Source organism: Microcebus murinus, chromosome 7 (genome assembly GCF_040939455.1).
Source record: "Microcebus murinus isolate Inina chromosome 7, M.murinus_Inina_mat1.0, whole genome shotgun sequence".
NCBI classification, from domain to species: domain Eukaryota; kingdom Metazoa; phylum Chordata; class Mammalia; order Primates; family Cheirogaleidae; genus Microcebus; species Microcebus murinus.
This window is the reverse complement of record NC_134110.1, coordinates 42,537,347-42,557,244: the sequence shown is the minus strand read 5'-3', so window position 1 is coordinate 42,557,244 and position 19,898 is coordinate 42,537,347. Positions and strand designations below refer to the sequence as shown.

General features: G+C 34.1%; 1 protein-coding gene across 1 annotated transcript in view; it reads left to right on the top strand.

The window, feature by feature from the left end:
- FAM91A1 (family with sequence similarity 91 member A1) overlaps positions 1 to 17,982 on the top strand; it is a 48,798-nt gene extending 30,816 nt beyond the window's left edge. The window contains exons 17-24 of the mRNA XM_012743324.2: positions 1,148 to 1,282; positions 1,410 to 1,523; positions 6,560 to 6,632; positions 8,861 to 9,010; positions 10,980 to 11,084; positions 11,596 to 11,719; positions 13,062 to 13,131; positions 15,140 to 17,982. Of these exons, the coding sequence (XP_012598778.1) occupies positions 1,148 to 1,282; positions 1,410 to 1,523; positions 6,560 to 6,632; positions 8,861 to 9,010; positions 10,980 to 11,084; positions 11,596 to 11,719; positions 13,062 to 13,131; positions 15,140 to 15,325 (957 nt within the window). The 3' untranslated portion in view covers positions 15,326 to 17,982. The remainder of the gene's footprint in view (positions 1 to 1,147; positions 1,283 to 1,409; positions 1,524 to 6,559; positions 6,633 to 8,860; positions 9,011 to 10,979; positions 11,085 to 11,595; positions 11,720 to 13,061; positions 13,132 to 15,139) is intronic.
- The last annotated feature ends 1,916 nt before the right edge of the window (positions 17,983 to 19,898 follow it).

The window sequence follows — 19,898 nt, the reverse complement described above, 5'->3', positions numbered from 1 at the left end:
TTATATTTGTTTGTGAAGTATGACTGGCATATTTTATTTATAATTTAAGTATCATTTAATGACTTATGGCGCATTATATTAAAATTTTATTCATGTACAGAATAACTTAAAGAGAATGTTTTGGGCTGCTTTAAGAAGTGAGCCTGTATCATTTTGAGGGGTAAGATAAACTTAATAAGGAAAAATGTTTCAGAAATAGGGCTTGATACTAACTAAACTAAAAAGAAAAGATGATGCTTGAAAGCTGAAACTTTAGTTAACTGTAGAATTTATATGTGAAAATTACTTTTGTTTTTTTATTTATCAAAAATAAATCAGTTGCCTTTATTTGTATTCTTAACAAGGAAGTTGTACCATTTTCAAAGAGTGGGGTTTATGTTGCTTTTCTTCAGTGCTGCATCGTACCTAGTTTCCTAGATATGCAGGGTTTAATGGTGTGGAAGAAAGAAAGGGATTCTTGCACATAGTAGATTTTGTTGCCTGTGTTTTTCTAGCTGCCTCATTGAGGACCCTATCAAATTTTGTCCTCTGCTTTCAGCAGTAGATGTGCATTTAACCAACCTTTTTTTTATAATTCTTTGTGGGCCCCCTCACTTGTTTAACACAACCTTTGGGCATAGTAGGAATTCATGAACTATCTGGATGAATGGTAAAATGGATGGAAGGGTAGGTAGTACCTTTTGTGAAAACTTGTATGTGATTAATGATAATAATAGCTAACACTTTAATATAGAGTTTATTATATTCCAGGTACTGTTTTAAGCCTTTTGAACAACCTTACAGCATTCTCATGAGGTAGATATGTTACCACTGTTTTATAGATTGAGCAATCTATAGATTGAGGCACAGAGACCTTAAGTGACCTACTGAAGGTGATACTGCTGAAGGGCTTGAAATCAAGATTTAAAATTAGGCAGTCAGTTTATTCCAGAGTCTATTCTCTTAATTGTAGTGATAAGATATACTTTCTTAATTCTAGTATTCAATTGAAACTATTTTAATGAAGCATTTAAAATTTATTTTCATAAGGATAATTGCAATTAATGTTTATACGAGGCATTTGCTGTTTATAAGACTAGGTCACTTGTGAAATCTGGTTTCTTTAGATGAATATTACAACTTTATCTTACCTGTTTTATGATTGTAGCATATTGGACCAGCTATCCCAGAAGTCAGTTCTGTCTGGTTTAAACTGTACATTTATCATATCACTGGACAAGGACCACCATCTCTTTTACTGTCCAAAGGTACAAGACTTCGAAAATTGCCAGATATATTCCAGGTATGGGTGTGAGGTTTTGAGTTGTTTTTTTGAGGAGGGTTGAAATTTGTGAGCATATTATAGATAACTTTCTTAACTTTTTCTTTATTTCTAAACATCATTTTATGGATTATTTTCTTTTCAATAGGGTTATGATCGATTACTAATAACATCTTGGGGTCATGATCCTGGGGTAGTTCCTACATCAAATGTGCTCACGATGTTGAATGATGCTTTAACACATTCTGCGGTTTTAATTCAGGTACAGTTACCTCATTTGAAATAACCAATGTTGGATATTTATTGTAAAGATCATAACTTGGCTCACTTTCTACTGAGTTGCAATCAAATGTCAATAATTTGAAATTTATACAGTAGAAGCATAAGGAATCAGAGATTTGGGTTTCAGTCTTGGCTTTTTGGCAGTGTGGAGGTGGTAGAAGCAACATGGACTTTGCAATTAGACCCAGGTTTGATTCTAGCTTCACCCTCTGTTAGCTGTGTGACCAATGTTTTTTGTTTTTTTTTAAATAATAGCTTTGCATCATTCCCCCTTATCTGTGGGGGGATACGTTCTGAGACCCCCAGTGAATGCCTGGAACCATGGATAGTACTAAACCCTATACATATTATTTTTTCCTATACGTACATACATACTATGATAAAGTTTAATTTATAAATTAAGGCACAGTAAGAGATTAACAATAATAACTAGAAATAACATAGACTAATTATATAACCATATGCTGTAATAAAAGTTATGTGAATGATTGTGGTCTCAAGATATCTTGTTGTACTGTACTCACCTATTTTCATAGCGTAGATAACTGAAACTTGAAAGTGAATGCAGAAAATGGGGGACTACTGTATTGAGATATAATTCACATACTATATAATTCATCAATTTAAATTGTACAATTCAGTGGTTTTTAGTATATTCATAGATAAGTACAGATGACACTACACTCAATTTTAAAAAATTTTTATCATCTCAGAAAGAAACTATGGGCCAGGTGCTGTGATGCCAGCAATTTGGGAGTTCAAGGTGGAATGATTACTTGAGCCTAGGAGTTCAAGACCAGCCTGGGCAACATAGTGAGAGCCCGTCCCTACAAGAAATTGAAAAAAAAAAAAAAAGAAAGAAATCCTATACCCTTTAGTTATTGCTACCCTATTTTGTACTCCTTACTCAACCTTCCCCCAGTATTAAACAATACTACTTCCTGTCTCTACATATTTTCCTATTCTGGGCATTTATATGCATGGAATCATATAATATATGGTATTTTGTGACTGGCTTCTTTCATTTAGGATGTTTTCAAGGTTCATCGTGTATATCAGTAACTCGTTCCCTTTTTTGGCCAAATATTCTGTTGTATGGATATACCATATTTCACTTTATTCCATTTCATTTCATCCATTCATCAGTTGATGGACATTTGGGTTGTTTCCATCTTTTTGGCTGTTATAAACATTGCTGTTATAAACATTTGTGTACAAGTTTTTGTGTGGACATATGTTTTCATTTGTCTTGGCTATATATCTAGGGATGGAATTGCTGAGTCATATGGTAACTGTGTTTAAGCATTAGAGGAACTGCCAGACTGTTCTGCAAAGTGGCTGCATCCTTTTACTTTCCCACCAACTGTTGGTGCTATCTGACTTTTTGAGTATAACCACTCTAGTGAGTATGAAGTGGTTATCTCATTATAATATTGATGTGCATAATATATAACCTCTTTTCATGTGCTTATTGGGCTGTGGGACATTGGGTACTATTTATATTTTGTTTCATCTTTGTAAAATGGAGATGGCAATATCTACTGCATAACAAAAATAATAGCTAATGTAAGGTAGGCAACTTATGCTCAGAATTGTGGAGAGAATGAAATGAGAAGGTATATGTGAAGTGTATAGCCCACTTCCTGGTACATATTACATTCTCAATAAAGATTTCACTAATTCCTTCATCTAACAATTAGGTGTGCCATATTCTGTGCTAATTATATATATTAGATATACAAATGAGACACGCCCCCCCCATCATCAAGGAGTTTAAGGATGGTGGAAAAGTTGCATAAGCAGTCAGTTTCACTTTTTGCTTTGTGCTGAATAAAATTATATATAGTGGAAGAATTAAAGAGAGGTACCCAACCCAGCCTGGGGGCAAGGAGAAGAGCTTTGGGGAAGCTACTTGGAGAAAGTGAGACTCGGGCTGAATAAAAGGATTTAAAAGAGAGCCAGGCTAAGCAGAGAGGCCAGCATGAAAAAATCTCTGGGTAGGGATTTTTTTCTTTTTCTTCACTGCTATTTCCCTGGTGCCTAACACAATGCTTGGCTTATAGTAGTTGTTCAACTAGTGTTTGTTGAACATGTCAATAGGAATATGAAGTAACATGACATATGCCAAGGCCTATAAATTTAATCTGTATTTTTTAGGGGTGTGTTGGAATATGGTGGGATTGTGGTCAGAGATGAGTGTGGAGAAGTGGGTAGGCCCTGAATGTCCTGCTGTAGAGCTTAGGCTTTAACCTGTAGATTGACAGTAGTAATTACAGGGTCCCTGCAGGGGATTGACATGGTGACATGTGTTATAGGAATCAACCTGGGGACTGTATTGAGAATGGATGTGTTGGGGGGAAGCTGCAGGAGGAGACCAGTTAGGATTGTGTGTAGTGGCCTAGAGAAGAGATAAAGACAGCTCAAATCAGGGAAGGAGTAATAAGAATTGAAAGGAAAAGATGGATTTAGGCCGGGCGCGGTGGCTCACGCCTGTAATCCTAGCACTCTGGGAGGCCGAGGCGGGCGGATTGCTCGAGGTCAGGAGTTCGAAACCAGCCTGAGCGAGACCCCATCTCTACTAAAAATAGAAAGAAATTAATTGACCAACTAAAAGTATATATACAAAAAATTAGCCGGGCATGGTGGCACATGCCTGTAGTCCCAGCTACTCGGGAGGCTGAGGCAGGAGGATCACTTGAGCCCAGGAGTTTGAGGTTGCTGTGAGCTAGGCTGACGCCACGGCACTCACTCTAGCCTGGGCAACAAAGTGAGACTCTGTCTCAAAAAAAAAAAAAAAAAGATGGATTTAAGAACTATTACAAATATGCAATTAATAGAATTGATGAGGTATATGAGAAAGGTAAGGGAAGAGGGAAGAATGATCTGGGGTATTTGACTTGTGAAGGTGGAAGGGAGGTGATTCCTTCCTCCTGTATTGAGAGAATACAGGAGGAAGAGCCAGCTTAATGGGGCACATGGTATGTTGTGTTCTGAGCATGTTGAGTATAAGGTGTAGTTGTGGGATATTTGGATGGTAAAGAAATTCTGAAATTCAAATGAGATATTGAACAAGAGAGATTGACTTAAGTGTTGGCCTCAGCAGTTCGATGGTAGTTAAAAGCATGAGAGGACGAAATTAGCCAGGTAAAACATATAGTAGGGGAAGTGGTGGGAGATAACATAATAGGATGGGTAGACATGGACTTAGTCAGACTGGCTAAATTCAAATCTTGGTTCTACACTGATTAGTAACCTCTGGCAAATTAAATAACCTCCTCAAACTTTAATGTCTTTACCTGTAAACTGGAGGTGATAAAAGTTCCAGTCTTTATAAGGTGGTTGAAGAAAATAAGTGAGATGGATAATTATGTAAATGCTTTGCAGTGTGTTGAGCACATAGGAAGATCTCAGACACTGTAAGCTGTGATGGTAGTGGCAGTAGAAATTGAGCAAAGGAGCAGTGGGTGGCCCATTCCTCTTTCCCATCCTGTTGTGGGTCAGGTGTTTATGTCTTTGAGCTTCAGTTTTCCTTACCTGTAAAATGTGTGTCTGTGGGTGGGGGGGAGGCAGTCATTGCAAGTTATGTTCTATAATATATGTTCTATAGGCAGTATTCAGTGGATCAAACCAAGTTAGGTTTTTTGGTTTTGTTTCTTTGGTATTGCAAAATATGGATAGGAAAACATAACCAAATCAGCAGAAAGTGCCTACTTTTGAAGCATTTGTTGAGGAGTTTTGCTTTTGCTAAAAAAGAATACCTCCTTTATTAAATTTCATGGGAAAAATTCACCTTGCTGGAACTTTAAACATTACAAAAAGATTTTGCTTAAAACTATGATTTTATTGAAACCATCTGTTTAGAGTTAAATCATAAATCTATCAATGGAGTAGAAGAGAGCTATCAGAAATGTATTCAAATTTTTTTATAAAACAACTAACAGTGTGATTTCTCTTGGATATATCAGGGTTTCCTGATTTTTGTGAAGTATATAGGTTTCTTTTAAAGGGAAATATTTATAGATCCTCTGTTAAATTTTCCATTAGGATAGTATTAAATATATAAACAAAATTAAAGTCTTCATGCTTGTTATTACATAACTCTAAACTCAAACTTAGTTATTAAGTGTAAGCAAAGCTTTAAAACAAAGTTCAAAATGAATAACATTAATTGCATATGACTGAATTATTTGTTACATGGGATTATGGTGGATAGAATCAATTTTAATTTAATTTTGAATTAATAGTACATTCACATGATTCAAAATTAAAACACTTTTAAAAGGTGTACAGAGAGAAGTATCATTCCCCCTGTCTACCTAGTTCCCACTCTCATCTCTTCTTTAAATCTGATAACTACATCTATTAGTTTCTGCTGTTTCCTTGTAGAGTGTCTTTGTGCATATGCAAGCAATTACACACTCATATGCCCCTTGTTTTTTCCATGTAGCAATTAGAGATCTTTCCAATTCAGTTCATAGGGAGCATCCTCTTTCTTTTTTGCAAGTGCATTGAAAATACATACTGTAACTTATTTAATCAGTCCTCTGTTGGTGGGCATTTTGGTTGTTTCCAATTATATGTAATTATAATGATGTGGTAACTTTAAGTGTAAGTTGTTTCAGTGCAGGTTTGTGAGTTTGAGTTCAATTAGTCCATGGTATGCCATGTGATTGAGGGGATTCTTCCACCACTTGTCTCTCTCAGAAGCTAACCCTTGTGCAAATACACTTGGCCTCATTCAGTCTTCACTTGGCTAATACCTGATTTACCTGTTAAATCAGCCTCTGTTTGTTTTTTTTATTAGCCTATACTCAATTTGGAAAACATTGCCTTATAGGTTAATATACACCTAAGATTGTCATTGTTTGCTATAGAAAATTGTTGAAAAAACATTTTGGTGAAGTATTAATGTGGAATATACCATTATGTGACACAATCTTATTTATTGTTTTAATATCAATTTTTGAAAATGTAGGTTTCTCTTATATCTTTCAACTTGTGTGTCTTTATGTTTAGGGACATGGTTTGCATGGGATAGGAGAAACTGTCCATATACCGTTTCCATTTGATGAAACAGAACTACAAGGAGGTACCTTTTGAATTGTATCCATTGACTTTTTTTCTTATTATTAATCATGTCAACAATTTGGTGGAAAACATGGCAGGAAATGAATTCTTAAAATTTTTAAGTTCTAGGTTCTTACTATTCTGCTATTAAAGAGTATTAGCAAAAGGTAGTATTTTTTGTCATGTGTTATATTCACAAAGAAACTGATAGAATAAGACCCATTTAGGACCTGTGAAAATATACTAGTCTGTTTTGGAGTTGAAGACAGTAAGTGGATTATCTGCCTAGATGGAAGATTACATTTTCTCTATGCTAAGCCTTTTAGTTTCCTTTTATTGTCTGTTTACTTGAAGGTTGGGGGAGAAGTCATAGGGAAGTCATAGGGAAGATTTTATGCTTAGAAAGTTAATTTTTTTCCTTCAATGTTCCATACATTTTTTTTGTGGGGGGAGGTTTCAAAGTGTTCAATGCCAAGTTTTCAGTGTCAGTTTACAGATTAATTGGTCTGTATGTACACACTATATATACATACAGATTGCTGCTAGAAATTTAATGGTTTCATATTTTAATTTTTAAAATCATCTTCAAAATTTTTTAGGTAATTTAGAAATGGATGCTAATGAACATTTGTATTTGTATACTACTTTGTAGTTTATTGAACACCTGCATGTATGTCTTGTTTCAGCATTTACTTTTGCTATTAGAAGGGATTTGAGTGGTTGCAGGGTTTTTGTTAGAACGAATGCAGAAAAGCCCTGTTTAACATTATCTCCTTCTAGAAATGGATGTGAGCTACAGTACATTTGATGCAAGATGCTCAGAGAATTTCTGTAAATCATGTTCATTCTTTTATAATATAGAAGATACCCTGTTTCCTGCTCCATGCAAAACTACTATATTGTAATCTATTTTTCTGATTCTTAGGGCCATATTAATTATATGGATTTTAGAGAATAGTGAATGGTTCAAGTAACTGAACTTATGTTATTTTGTAGAACTTATTGTTCTTCTAAAATGTTAGTTACCACTTTCCCCCACTCTCCCAAAGAAGGGAAAAGGGAGGATTTTATATTTTTTCCATTTCATATGGCTAGACTGCAGAAGCCTCATGTTTAAGATCTTTCTTCTGCCTATTATGAATAATATGTTTAAAACCTGAAGAGTTTTCTCTCTCAAAAATAGCTCCTATTCCTAAATGAGTACTTCTCTGCAACTAAACTTTGCCGTTTAATCTTCCAACACTTTATAAGTTCTAATGAAGAAATATTTATTTACCTGAAGATGTGTAGATAGTGACAACAGTGTCTTAAAATGTATAAGATCTCAACTGATTAATGGATCCCTTGCTTCGGGAGATTATTGTGTGAAGTATAAAAAATATGAATATTTGAAAAATAGAATATGAATATGATATAGAGCATCTTTCTCTTTTATAAATTTGCATGTTTATGAGAACTTGAGCTAATGTGTAAATAATTTAGGCATATGATTTCAAATAGATTCTTAGCTTTAGTTTCACTAAGAATAATTTTGCTTTTCTTAATTTTTTTTTTTTTTTTTCTTTTTTTTTTTTTTTGAGACAGAGTCTCACTTTGTTGCCCAGGCTAGAGTGAGTGCCGTGGCATCAGCCTAGCTCACAGCAACCTCAAACTCCTGGGCTCGAGTGATCCTTCTGCCTCAGCCTCCCGGGTAGCTGGGACTACAGGCATGCGCCACCATGCCCGGCTAATTTTTTTATATATATATCAGTTGGCCAATTAATTTCTTTCTATTTACAGTAGAGACGGGGTCTCGCTCTTGCTCAGGCTGGTTTTGAACTCCTGACCTTGAGCAATCCGCCCGCCTCGGCCTCCCAAGAGCTAGGATTACAGGCGTGAGCCACAGCGCCCGGCCGCTTTTCTTAAATTTTTAACAAATATTATTTGTATTTAATACATTTCCTGAAAGAAGCCCACCAAGTAAGTTTTCCAGGCAATATAGAACCACAAAAAGTTAAGAGAATTTGCCACTGATTGGCTTTGTTTGCTTATTTGTCAGGTAATTTGTTTTGTAAATGCTTGAAGATTATAAATATGTCATATGTGAACAACATTCTTTTGCATTAACATACATTTCTTCACTGGAATCAGTCTTGTTATATTAAAGTGTAAAAAATAGTTCTAAGAATTGTTTAATTAAGAAAAGTATGTTTAAGTTGGTGGTGTGTTATAAAACTATTCACTAATGTTATGTCAACTCTTTGTTCTTAGAATTCACTCGTTTCAATATGGGTGTTCATAAGGCATTGCAAATATTAAGGAACAAAGTGGACTTGCAGCATTTCTGTGGATATGTCACCATGTTGAATGCTTCTAGCCAACTTGTAAATAGAAAACTCAGTGATGCTTCTGATGAGAGAGGTTAGCCAATAATAGTTCTTTGAATTAAGATAATTGTTTTCGAGTTTAATACAACCTTAATATATAAAAAGTAGCAGACCTTTGCAGGGATGTTGAATTATTTAATATTTAATGTCCTGTCAGTGAAGGATAAGAAAATATTTTGTAACATCATTTGGACAAATATCAGTTGTTCAAATGCAGACAATAGGGTTGGAATACAGAATGGATTTTGGTCTTTTAGCCCTTTATCGTCACATCTGTGTTTATAGGCTTTGAGTTAAGTTAGTTTTATAGGGTGATGATTTCAAAACTCAAGAACGACTCTTGGTAAAAATGTTTCCAAAATAAACTGTGGGAATAGTTTTTCTCTTTCAACTTTTCTCTTTCTGTCAAAGGCACCATTGTCTTAGTTACTCAGGCCTAAAATATATGTCTCATCCTTTTCTTTTTTCTGCTATGTCCATTTAGTTTCCAAGTTCTGTGAATTAGACTTTAGAAATGTCTCCCATTTATTTCTTCCCCTCTCTTCTTTTTTAATTCTCTATAACTGCTATTCTAGTCTGGGTACCTTACTCATGTATTATTGCTCTCATTCCCTGCTTAGCCTTCTTGCCTTCTCCTTGTCTCTCCAATCTGTCCCGCATATTGACAACAGCTAATTTTCATTAGATACCACTTTCTTTTCCATTTGAAAGTCCATTTCAAATCACTTTTTCTTACAGATTGTTTCTGCTCTAGCATAAATATTGGCTTATATGTGGCTTTGATTGCCATGATGCTGGCTCTTGTTCATTGACCTTGGGAGACCTTTCAATTCAAATGTCTACCAGTGATTAACAATATTCCATGAGCCTCTTAGTTTGGAATCCTGAGAAAATGTGGTTGATTTCTAGCCATCCAGTGGATTAGATTGGCTCCCTTTGTGACAGATATCTACTTCTGGATCATTTATCTTTGGCCAGAGGAGGAGGATAGCTTTCAATGGTTGACTGCTAAATATTGCAGGGGCATTTTGTAGAGAAGAGGGCTATGTCTTAGGCAGTCATTTCAAAGCATGTCTACTACAGCTGACATTTTTTATGTCATTTATTCCACAAACATTTATGGAATACCTGCTTAGATGCTGGAGATATTTAAATTAATTAGACCAGATTTTATTCCAAAGACAAATCCTAGAAGAGAGACAAACAACTGAATCGGCCTATAGTTAATGACAGTAATAGGGATCTGCTTTAACTGTAAACGCAGCACAGAGAAGTAATATCTCAGCCATGTTGAGCTACCAGAGAAGGCCTCTTAGAGAAAGTGAAGTTTGAACTGAGTTTTGGAAAATGAAAAGTTAGCTAGACAAAAGATGAATATTGTTTGTTTTTTTGTGTGTGTGTGTGTGTGTGTTTTGTGGTGGGGGAGAGTACCAGCCTTTCAGGCAGAGGGAATTAGGAAATTCATCATGGCCAAAAGAAAGGATTTGTTGGATAGCAGTAGAAGATAAGAGTAGAGAATTAGGTAAGGTCTAAGAGATCTTGGAGGATTTTATATGTTGCAAAGCCCTGAGGAGTCAAAAAAGAATTCTGAAGAGGATTAACATAACAGACAATATTTCCATGGGGATATAAACAGCTTTAATAATGATCTAAGTGAAAGGTCTAATTTTGTGTCCTGCTTTCTGAATTTTGATTTCCTGAGGCTAGAGTTGCTCAGCCTCAGCACTATTTGCATTTTGAGCTGGGTAATTCTTTGTCATGAAGGATTGTCCTGGATGTTTGGCATCTGTGGATATGAATAGCATCCCGTCTCCAGTCATGTCCCTTGGGGGTCAAAATTGCATTCATGGTTTAGAAACACTTTAGGCCAGGGATTATTTTTTTTTTTTCCTCCCCATAATCATTGCTATTGCCTAAAGTCTTTCTTTATGGTAAGACTGATGTATTGACAACTTCTGCTAATTCCTAGAATCCTAATACTGTATATTCCCTTTAATTATAAGGAGAACCTGATTTAGCTTCTGGCTCAGATGTAAACGGGAGTACAGAATCATTTGAAATGGTCATTGAGGAAGCAACTATAGATTCAGCAACAAAGCAAATCTCTGGTAAGGTGTTAAAACTTTTTTACAATTTTATTAGACTAATTTTGGGGGTTTAACTTTTCTAAGTCAAGTTATTTGCATGTCATTTTTCTATTATCCACATTGGACTTTTTAATAAGAGTTTTCTAGGAAACATTTTTATATACTTAACACAAGTAGTATAAAATTATGACTTGAAAATAATAAATTTCATTATTCCTGTGTTAAATATTTTGATTCATTCTTTCATCTTGCACATGTCTTACAGTATTCTTTTTGGGGCACATGATTACTTTGAACATTTGATGAAAGCTGTGTACCTTCTCCCCAGACACAAGTACATACTCAAAAAACATACTATCCTGTTGCAGAGATTAACTGGCCCCTTTTGAGTACCCATTCTCTGCCAAGCCTATTGCTAGATATCATTGGGGCAGGAGGAATCTATGAACCTCAGGTCAAGAAACTTTGTCAGTCATATGACATATATAAATATATATGATTTTAAAAATAAGTTTATGTATCCTTTTTTAAGGTGCCACAACAGAAGCAGATTGGGTTCCTCTCGAGCTGTGTTTTGGAATTCCACTGTTTAGTTCTGATCTAAACCAGAAAGTTTGTAGGAAAATTGCTACACATGGCCTTTGCAGAAAAGAGAGGTGAGGTTTATATTCATTACAGTCTTTTCATCTACTTGACTTTTAGGCTGAATAGTTACTATATCTTGCTTTCTTTTATTCCATTCATTGATATAGTAATTGACCTGTATAAATTTGTTCAGATTGCTTGTTTAAGGGTTTTGCTATATTTTTTAAAATTAAATTTCACTAGATCAGAAAGCAGTCACAAACATTTTGGGCACATATTTTGGTTAATTATATTTACTTAGTTACCCAGGTTTGGTGAGGTTGTGGTGAAATGGGCATGTTTATATGGAATATGAACCGAGTTTTTAAAATAAATATAAACATATGTATATATATCTGTAGAAAATTTTTCTTGTGTACTTCTCTTGCTCTTAACATACCCTCAAGTTATATTATATTAACAGTGATTATCTCTTGTAGTGGAATTATAGCAACTTTCCAACATTTCTTTACTTTCTATGTTTTCTAAAATGAGAAATGATGCATAGGGTCAGAAATGACACATAGGTTTTATCTGACGCCAGTTCTGATCTGTTGGGAATGGCTGCTAAGAGGCAATGTTGTAAAATTCTGAGATGAAAGATGGATTAGTAGGAAAGAATATCATTGAATCTAGTTGTCACGATGGGTGATTTGGAAGGGTAATATCCACAGATCTCCTAGATTTCTTTCCCCTCCAACCCCATATCCCAAGTTCTCAAGCAACTCCTTGACTTCTTGATTTAGGAAAACAAAGTTGGATAGCAATTCATTTGCTTGGCTTAATGTAGCTTATATCAGAAAATTAAAAGTACTTAATTAACAATTTTAACATCTATCCTCTGAAAATAAAATAACTAACATACATGAATAAAAAGTAGAAATACTATGAAACTTTAAAAGTTGCCACCAAAATTTTTACCGATTTACATATTTGAGAAAATATTTCTTTTAGGTGGGCTGATGTGTGTTAAACCTGTCAGATGTTCTATTAGGTTGTCTTTTAAAATTATTTTGGCTATTTGAAGTGGTTTGTGTCAATAATTGTCAAGTGCCTAAATCTTTATTTAAAAGTTTTCTTTCATTTAACATTTAAATTTACTAATAGTTGAAATGTTTGTTTTTAAATAGTAACTTCAATTTTATTTATATTAATACAGTATGTTTTATTTCATAATGACCTTTTCGTGCATTATTACTCCCTATTATTAAAATAAGCAGATATTTTATTGATGAAAAGCATTGAAATTGGTTTTTAAATTTTTTAATGTGATTAATCAGGATGTAAATACATAAATTGCTAAACTTAAACTCTTGTGAGGTATTCTTACCATTATGTTTATTTTAAACCTTTTCTCTCCCTTTTTGTTTTTAGCCTTCAAAACCTCTTACATTCCAGTAGAAAACTTTCTCTACAAGTCCTTAACTTTGTTCACTCATTCCAGGTAACAAAAACCAAAAAGTCCAAATGATACTTGTATAGACCTTTATGTATGCAAGACACTTTGATGTTTGTTTTTCAGTCTCTACAGCAGCAAGATTTGAAATAAGCATTAATTTCATTTTGTAAGTGGAGACCCTGAGGTTCATGAAGTTAATTTGCTTGCACATCTCATTGTCCAGGTCTTCAGAGACCAAAGCTTGATCTCCCTGTTTTGTGTCAGTGCTTTATTCAACAGAAATGTGTTAAGCATCTGTTATGGGCTGTGCACCCATGCTGGGTGCTGGTTGTTGGTTATGGTGTACTCCATTAATGATTGGAGTATTATCTACTGTCAGGAGGGGGTTGTCTGCTATGGCAGTGAAGGCCAGTGCTGTAGACCTTTTGTCTTCCCCACAAGGAAAGAAAGGATATTGTAGACTTGATTTGTATATAAACTTTTAGAATGGAATATTTCTGTTCAGAATATCTGGTTTGACATTATGAAATCATTTTGGAATTTTATTTCATTCATTCATTTAATAAAACTGGAGTCTACTCTATGCCAGATCCTTTCTGGGTGCTATGGAAATAGTGGTATATATGACACTTAGGGGAGCTTATAGTGTTGTATGAGACAATAGTCAAATAAACATCAAAATACATAAGTAATTATAGATTTTACTTTGAAGGAGCCAAACCTGCATTCCATTATGATGGAATCTGCAGGTTGACCTAATTGAAATGGTGGGAGATAATATGTAAGCCAAAACCTAAGTGATGGAAAAGTATTCCAGGCAGAGCTTAGTAGGTACATAGGTCCTATGTCAGGGAAGTGCTCAGTGTACAAGGAAACAAAGCAAGGCCAGTGTGGCAGAAGCCTTGTGAAAGATGGGTAGTGGCAAGAGGTGAGGTTGAAGAGGAGATCAGGGCCATGGTATGGAGGGTCTTCTGCCATTATGTTCAGGATTTGTATAATATACTGAGTGCAAAGAGAAATGATTAAAGGCTTTTAAACAGAGGAGAGTCATTTCTGATTGATTGTTTTAAAATATTAATTACTCTTTGGAGAATAGTTCAGAAAGGGACAAGGGTAGAAATTAAGTTCAGTTTGGCGGCTATTAAAATAGCCTAAGCAAGAGATGCTGTTATTTGAATATCCGTTTTCATGAAAACACCAAATTTTGGATGGATCCTCAATAAAGTTTTGTTTATTACATGTATACACTCATATAAATTATGCATATATCAAAAATAGAAATTTTATAAGGATGCAATAGAGAAATTCCAAAATTTTTTCAATACTGTACCCTACTTTGGAATGAGTGCCTTGGAGATCACTGGCCTTAACTATGGCTAATGAATAAAGTAAACTAATTTGGGATATAGTTTGGAGATAGACTGATAAAACTTGATGGTGAATTAAATGTGAGGAAAAGATTTGAGGTGTGAAAGGAGGGAGGGATCAAGAGTGATTCTCATATTTCTTGATTAACCCAACGTGTAGAGGAGAGAAGCCTGGGGCAGAAGAGGTGGGGGAAATTTTGGGAGTTTACTGGTAGACGTGCCAAATTTAGAATGCGAAGGGAAACATATGAGAGGAGATGCCAGATACATGGATGTTTGAGCCTGGGGTTCTGGGGAGAAGTCTGTGCTGAATATATGAATCTGAGAAGTAGATAGATTGTTCTGGTGCTTAGTGTCATGTTAGTTATTTTAGAAATTTTCTCCTGTTAAATAAAACTTTAAGGTAGATTCAGTCTTCTAAGAATTAACTCTTTCTTATCTCATAGTTTCATAGCCCATTATTTCTGTTTATTTCGAAGCACTTTTGCATATATTAATTGATTATTGAGGCTTATCAGGTCATTGATTTTTGGGGGTGCTCTATGAGGTTCTTTACATCTGCTGTAGTGCTTTGCATTCCATAAACATTTCTTAGGTAATAAAGGTCCATATTTCTCATTAGTTATATTAAGTGGTATGGTAAACTATTGAATATAGATTATTTCTCTTGTTTCTTGATCTTTTAGGAAGGTGCTTCAACACTGGATGTTCATGCAGAGCCCAGTTTTTCGAGTTTGCTTTCACAGTCATCTTATGCCGATATGGGAGTTCCACTTCCTGCAAAAAACTTAATATTTAAAGATGGCATCTTATCGGAATGGAGTGGACAGTCACCTTCCTCACTTCTTATTGCTAATCTCCATTTGCAATAATTTGGTTACGCCATTTGTTGCTCACTTTCTGCCTTTTTTCTTTCTGAACGTTAGCTTTATAGTGTCAGCCACTAAAAAGCACCCTGCTGCTGCAGTGCAATTCTTGCTTAACTGATAGTAAACGTTTTGGAAACATGTTCATGTTTTCTGAAGTTTTGCTCATTATTGCATATCTTATTGCAACAAAGTGCTTTTTAGCAGCCAGCACTGTATTTTTTACCTTGAGACAATCTGCATTTCTTTTATAAAACTAAGGATATACTTTATAGGCTTTACGATGACTGTTATGTTTATAAGCAGTCACTATGAAAATTGCTGTAGTAATTTTTTATATGTTAGTTTATCAAACATAAAATCTTGTTTAGTTTTATATTTTGTTACCTATACTTTAGGAGATCAAGGGAAGAGAGAGAACTCTTCCCCTGAAAAGGCTTCTTGGTACTTAAAGTAGTAAAACTATAAAACAATAAACATCCAGTATTGAGAGATGGTATGATGGGGCATTAAGAATTCCTGTGGATGTCTGTAAATTATGTATATCAGTTGAACGTGTTGAAGGTATGTAAATCTGCATAGTTATGTATAATTTAACCTTGATAAGGTCTTAGACTATGACTATTCAGTGACATCTCATAAGAAGCTTTGGAAAACATTCTATTTTTAAACACTGTTTATATGTGGACTTCTGTTGTCACTCACTTTGGGCTTTATATTTTCATAGAGTCTTTATGGAAAAAAATAGAATTTATTTTCCACTTTGGTAAGCTGCAGCTGCTGCACGCTTTCACCCTGATTTATTTTTTGTTTCTTAGCTTTGATGTTTTCAAACCAAGGATTGTGATTTTAGATTAGAATGACATATTAGAAGCATTAAGGCTGTGTCTTTGGATCAGAACATTTTAGTGATAAACCTACTTTGAAGACATAGTCTTAAGCAATCTGGATCTTAAATTTATGTGAATAGTTTTTTAAGAAATGATAAAGAAAAGTTGACTAATTTCAAAGTGTTTCTTGAGTCATTGATTCTTTTAGTATCACCAATGTTAATTAGAATAATTGGAATCACTTTTTAGACTTTTCAAGTTACCTGGCTTGGGAAGTTTGTGCAGTGTTATAGTTTAGCTCCTCTTATAGGGTAAAGGTTTGCTAGTTTAAAACTGTAACCAAACTAACTGGTTAGACAAGATATATCTGAAACACTTAAAGAATTAGAAAATTTGGGAATGTTATTATATAACCTAAACATTTTTGCTGATAATTTTTGTTATTTATAGAACTGATATTTGTGTATTTAACATACTTCTGGAAATATATGCCTTTCTTTAAAACTGTTATCATAACCATGTATTCAATACCATGGCCTATCTATAGAATTGAATATTTTGGACCAGGTTATCTGTGGCACAGTCAAGTGCTGTGTTTGGGGTAAATGCAGTAGCATCTAGTTTTCTACTTTGTCCTATAGAAGGTAGAAACCATGTGTACGTTATGTTTGTCCATAAAAGGAAAATACATACTAATATTAAAATAATTTCTTATGACTGTGAATCATTTATTTTTCCAATAATTGATATTGTACATTCCTGGCACTATTAGGTATGTATGTATGTATGTAACTTTTAAGGGTTTTCAACTCAAAGTTGTAAGTATTTTATTTGATCAGGGCTCTTTAATCTCATTTTAATTTGCTTTGTCTGAATTAACTGTAGTTATTTTATTTATTATTGTATTAACAATATAAAGAAACCAACTGTAATAACATGTACACTAATAAAGAATTGAACATTTGTAGTTGTTGGCCGTGAACCAGTTGGTGAGTTTAAAGCTTAAAATATGGGAGTGATTTGCTGCTATACTTCCTTTGAGAAATAATGAAAAAAGAAATAGACCCTAATAATGATCATGAATTTTAGGGAAAGTACTGAAAAAATATGGAGTCAACTCTAGTTTCTTGTGTTGAGTGAGGAAAGAGTAATCATCTTATTCCCAGCTGAAGACCTCTCATACTCTTAAGGAGGGAGAATCTGCATTTGTAGAGTTCTTAGCAAAATGTGAAATGCTGATGTTTGTGCTTTGTACAAGAATTTGCCTTTGTTTTAGTCATATATGAAAACATGTAATCCCTTAAATCTTACAAGTGTTAATCCAATTCAACAAGAAGGTAAAGTTAAAATGTAGACTTCATTATTTGCCAAAAAAGATTCATGAAAATTTTTATTCAATTACTTTACAAATATTTCAAGAAATTTCATTTGGCTAAAAGGGACACAGAATTTAGTATGGTATAATTTTACCTCTCAAATGCATCTAAAGGAATGCAACTTCATATCATTTTTAAAAATACAGGCTTCTGATCTCCTTTCTTTCTTTTTTTAATATGCAACTAGATGATTTTTGTCTTTGTCTTTTGGGGGAGTAGTATTGGTTTCTTTTACTTGATGTTTTTGGTTTTCTCTGTAATTCATGTTTCTTTTTTGTGTTCAGTGTTTCAAATACAATTTGTATTTAAAAATTTTAAAGTACCAAAACTATAACTGAATACAGTGGGTTGTTTTCTGTTAGGATGTTGATATTATACAATGAAATGTATGAAGTGTTGTCAATTTGATTATTGACACATATAACATGTTTACAAATAAACTGTGGTGTTGATCAAATTACTATGAAAATGTGTTTAATCTCCTGAAAGTTCCAAGTTCCTTTTTAAATACAACCATGCTTTCAGTGCTGTGGCTATTTATATAAAATAATATATACATATATATTATTTTGTAGTAATATATATTATTTTGTAGTACTATATATATATTATTTTGTAGTAATTTCAAATTTACAGAAAAGTAGCAAAGATAGTCCAGAGATGTTTCCTATACCCTTTGCTGAGCTTCCCCTAATATAAACTATTGGCACATTTGTTAAAACTCAGAAATTGTTACAACATTGTTACCACACTGTTTTCTAATCTATAGACTTGATTTGACTTTCACTAGTCCTTGCACTAATGTCCTTCTGTTTCAGGATCCAGTCCAGGATATCACATTGCGTTTATTTAGTCAACAGTGACTCTGAGTCTCCTCCAGTATGTGACAGTTTCCCAGCCTTTTGTGACCTTAACATTGTAAAGAGTACTACTAAGTAAGTTACTTTGTAGGATGTCTTTGACTTGGGTTTATCTGATGTTTTCTCATGATTTGATTGAGGCTATGCTTATGAGAAAGTATATGACAGAGATGATGTGCCCTTCTCGTTAGTGTATCATATCATGGGGTACATGATGTCAGTATGTATCACTGGTGATGTTCCTTCATTGGCTAAGATGGTGTCTGCTCAGTTTTCCCACTGTAAGATACTATTTCCCCTTTTTTTATATTCTGTTCTTCATCAGAGAGTTACTAAGTCAAGCCCTGACTACTGGTCAGTTAGGGGAGGAACATTTAGTTTCATTTCCTGGACAGAGGAGTATCTATTATATTATTTATAATTCTTTTTTAAAGAAAATTCTCCTATTTATTTATTTGATCATTTATATTAATATGGGTTCATGGCTACTTATTTTCTCCTTTAGATTAAAAGCCAATGCTGTTACTTATTTTGTTGTGCAAATTGTTTTAGCTTTGACGATTGGGAACTCTTTGAGATTGGCTTCTAAATCCTTTTGACATGTCTTTTTTTTAAAGACCATATTTTTACTTTCTGATACTACAAGTATTTTCTGAACTCCAGTGCTAGAGTCAACCATTTCTCCAAGGAGTCTTGGTTCTTTTTATTGAAGAGTGGTATTTAGAAACCAAGATGTGGATGTTGGGTGCTTACTACTATTGGAGTGTCATTGCTTCTGGGCCTTCCCAGTTAACTGAGCTAGGGGATATAAATATGCATACTAGCCAGTACATAGGTACACGTCTCTCTATTTCTAGATCTACCTGTCTGTGTGTATATTAAGTTAAATAGAATATACTGACAATACAGTACATCCTTACTTAATGTTGTCAGTATGTTCTTGGAGACTCTGACTTTTAGTGAAATGATATATAGTAAAACCAGTTCTTTTCCTCATCAACATTATGATGAAATGGCATAGAAGGAAACAATGTTATTTGAAGACCTGCTGTATGAGGACCTGTGGACATTGGTAAGTCAGGACTCACTGTAATCCAGTACCACAGGGTTCATTCTAGCCTTAACTCCTTGCTTATTTTTAACTTTATTCTCTGACAATGGAAAACTTGCCTTCTTTTAGCCACAACTTGTTTAACCCTAGTGTACTTATAAAGAGTTTCAGAATGGTTAATTTATACCTGTGTGAGAAACAAATTGACCAACTAGAATATAGTGTTTAAGTGCTTTTTTTGTTAAGCTGTACAGTATCCAGTCAGAACCCTATTTTTCAAAGTAACTTAGTTTGGCTCCTTTTATTCCTTCATTGAAGTTATGTCATATATTTATAAAACAGATTCCTTTGTCACACTCTGCATTCCATCTAGGATTCTCTGACATCCTAGTTGATTTTATTTATTCATCTAGTAAAACTCACTCTATGTGGGCTTTGACATATACATAGAGTCATGTGTCT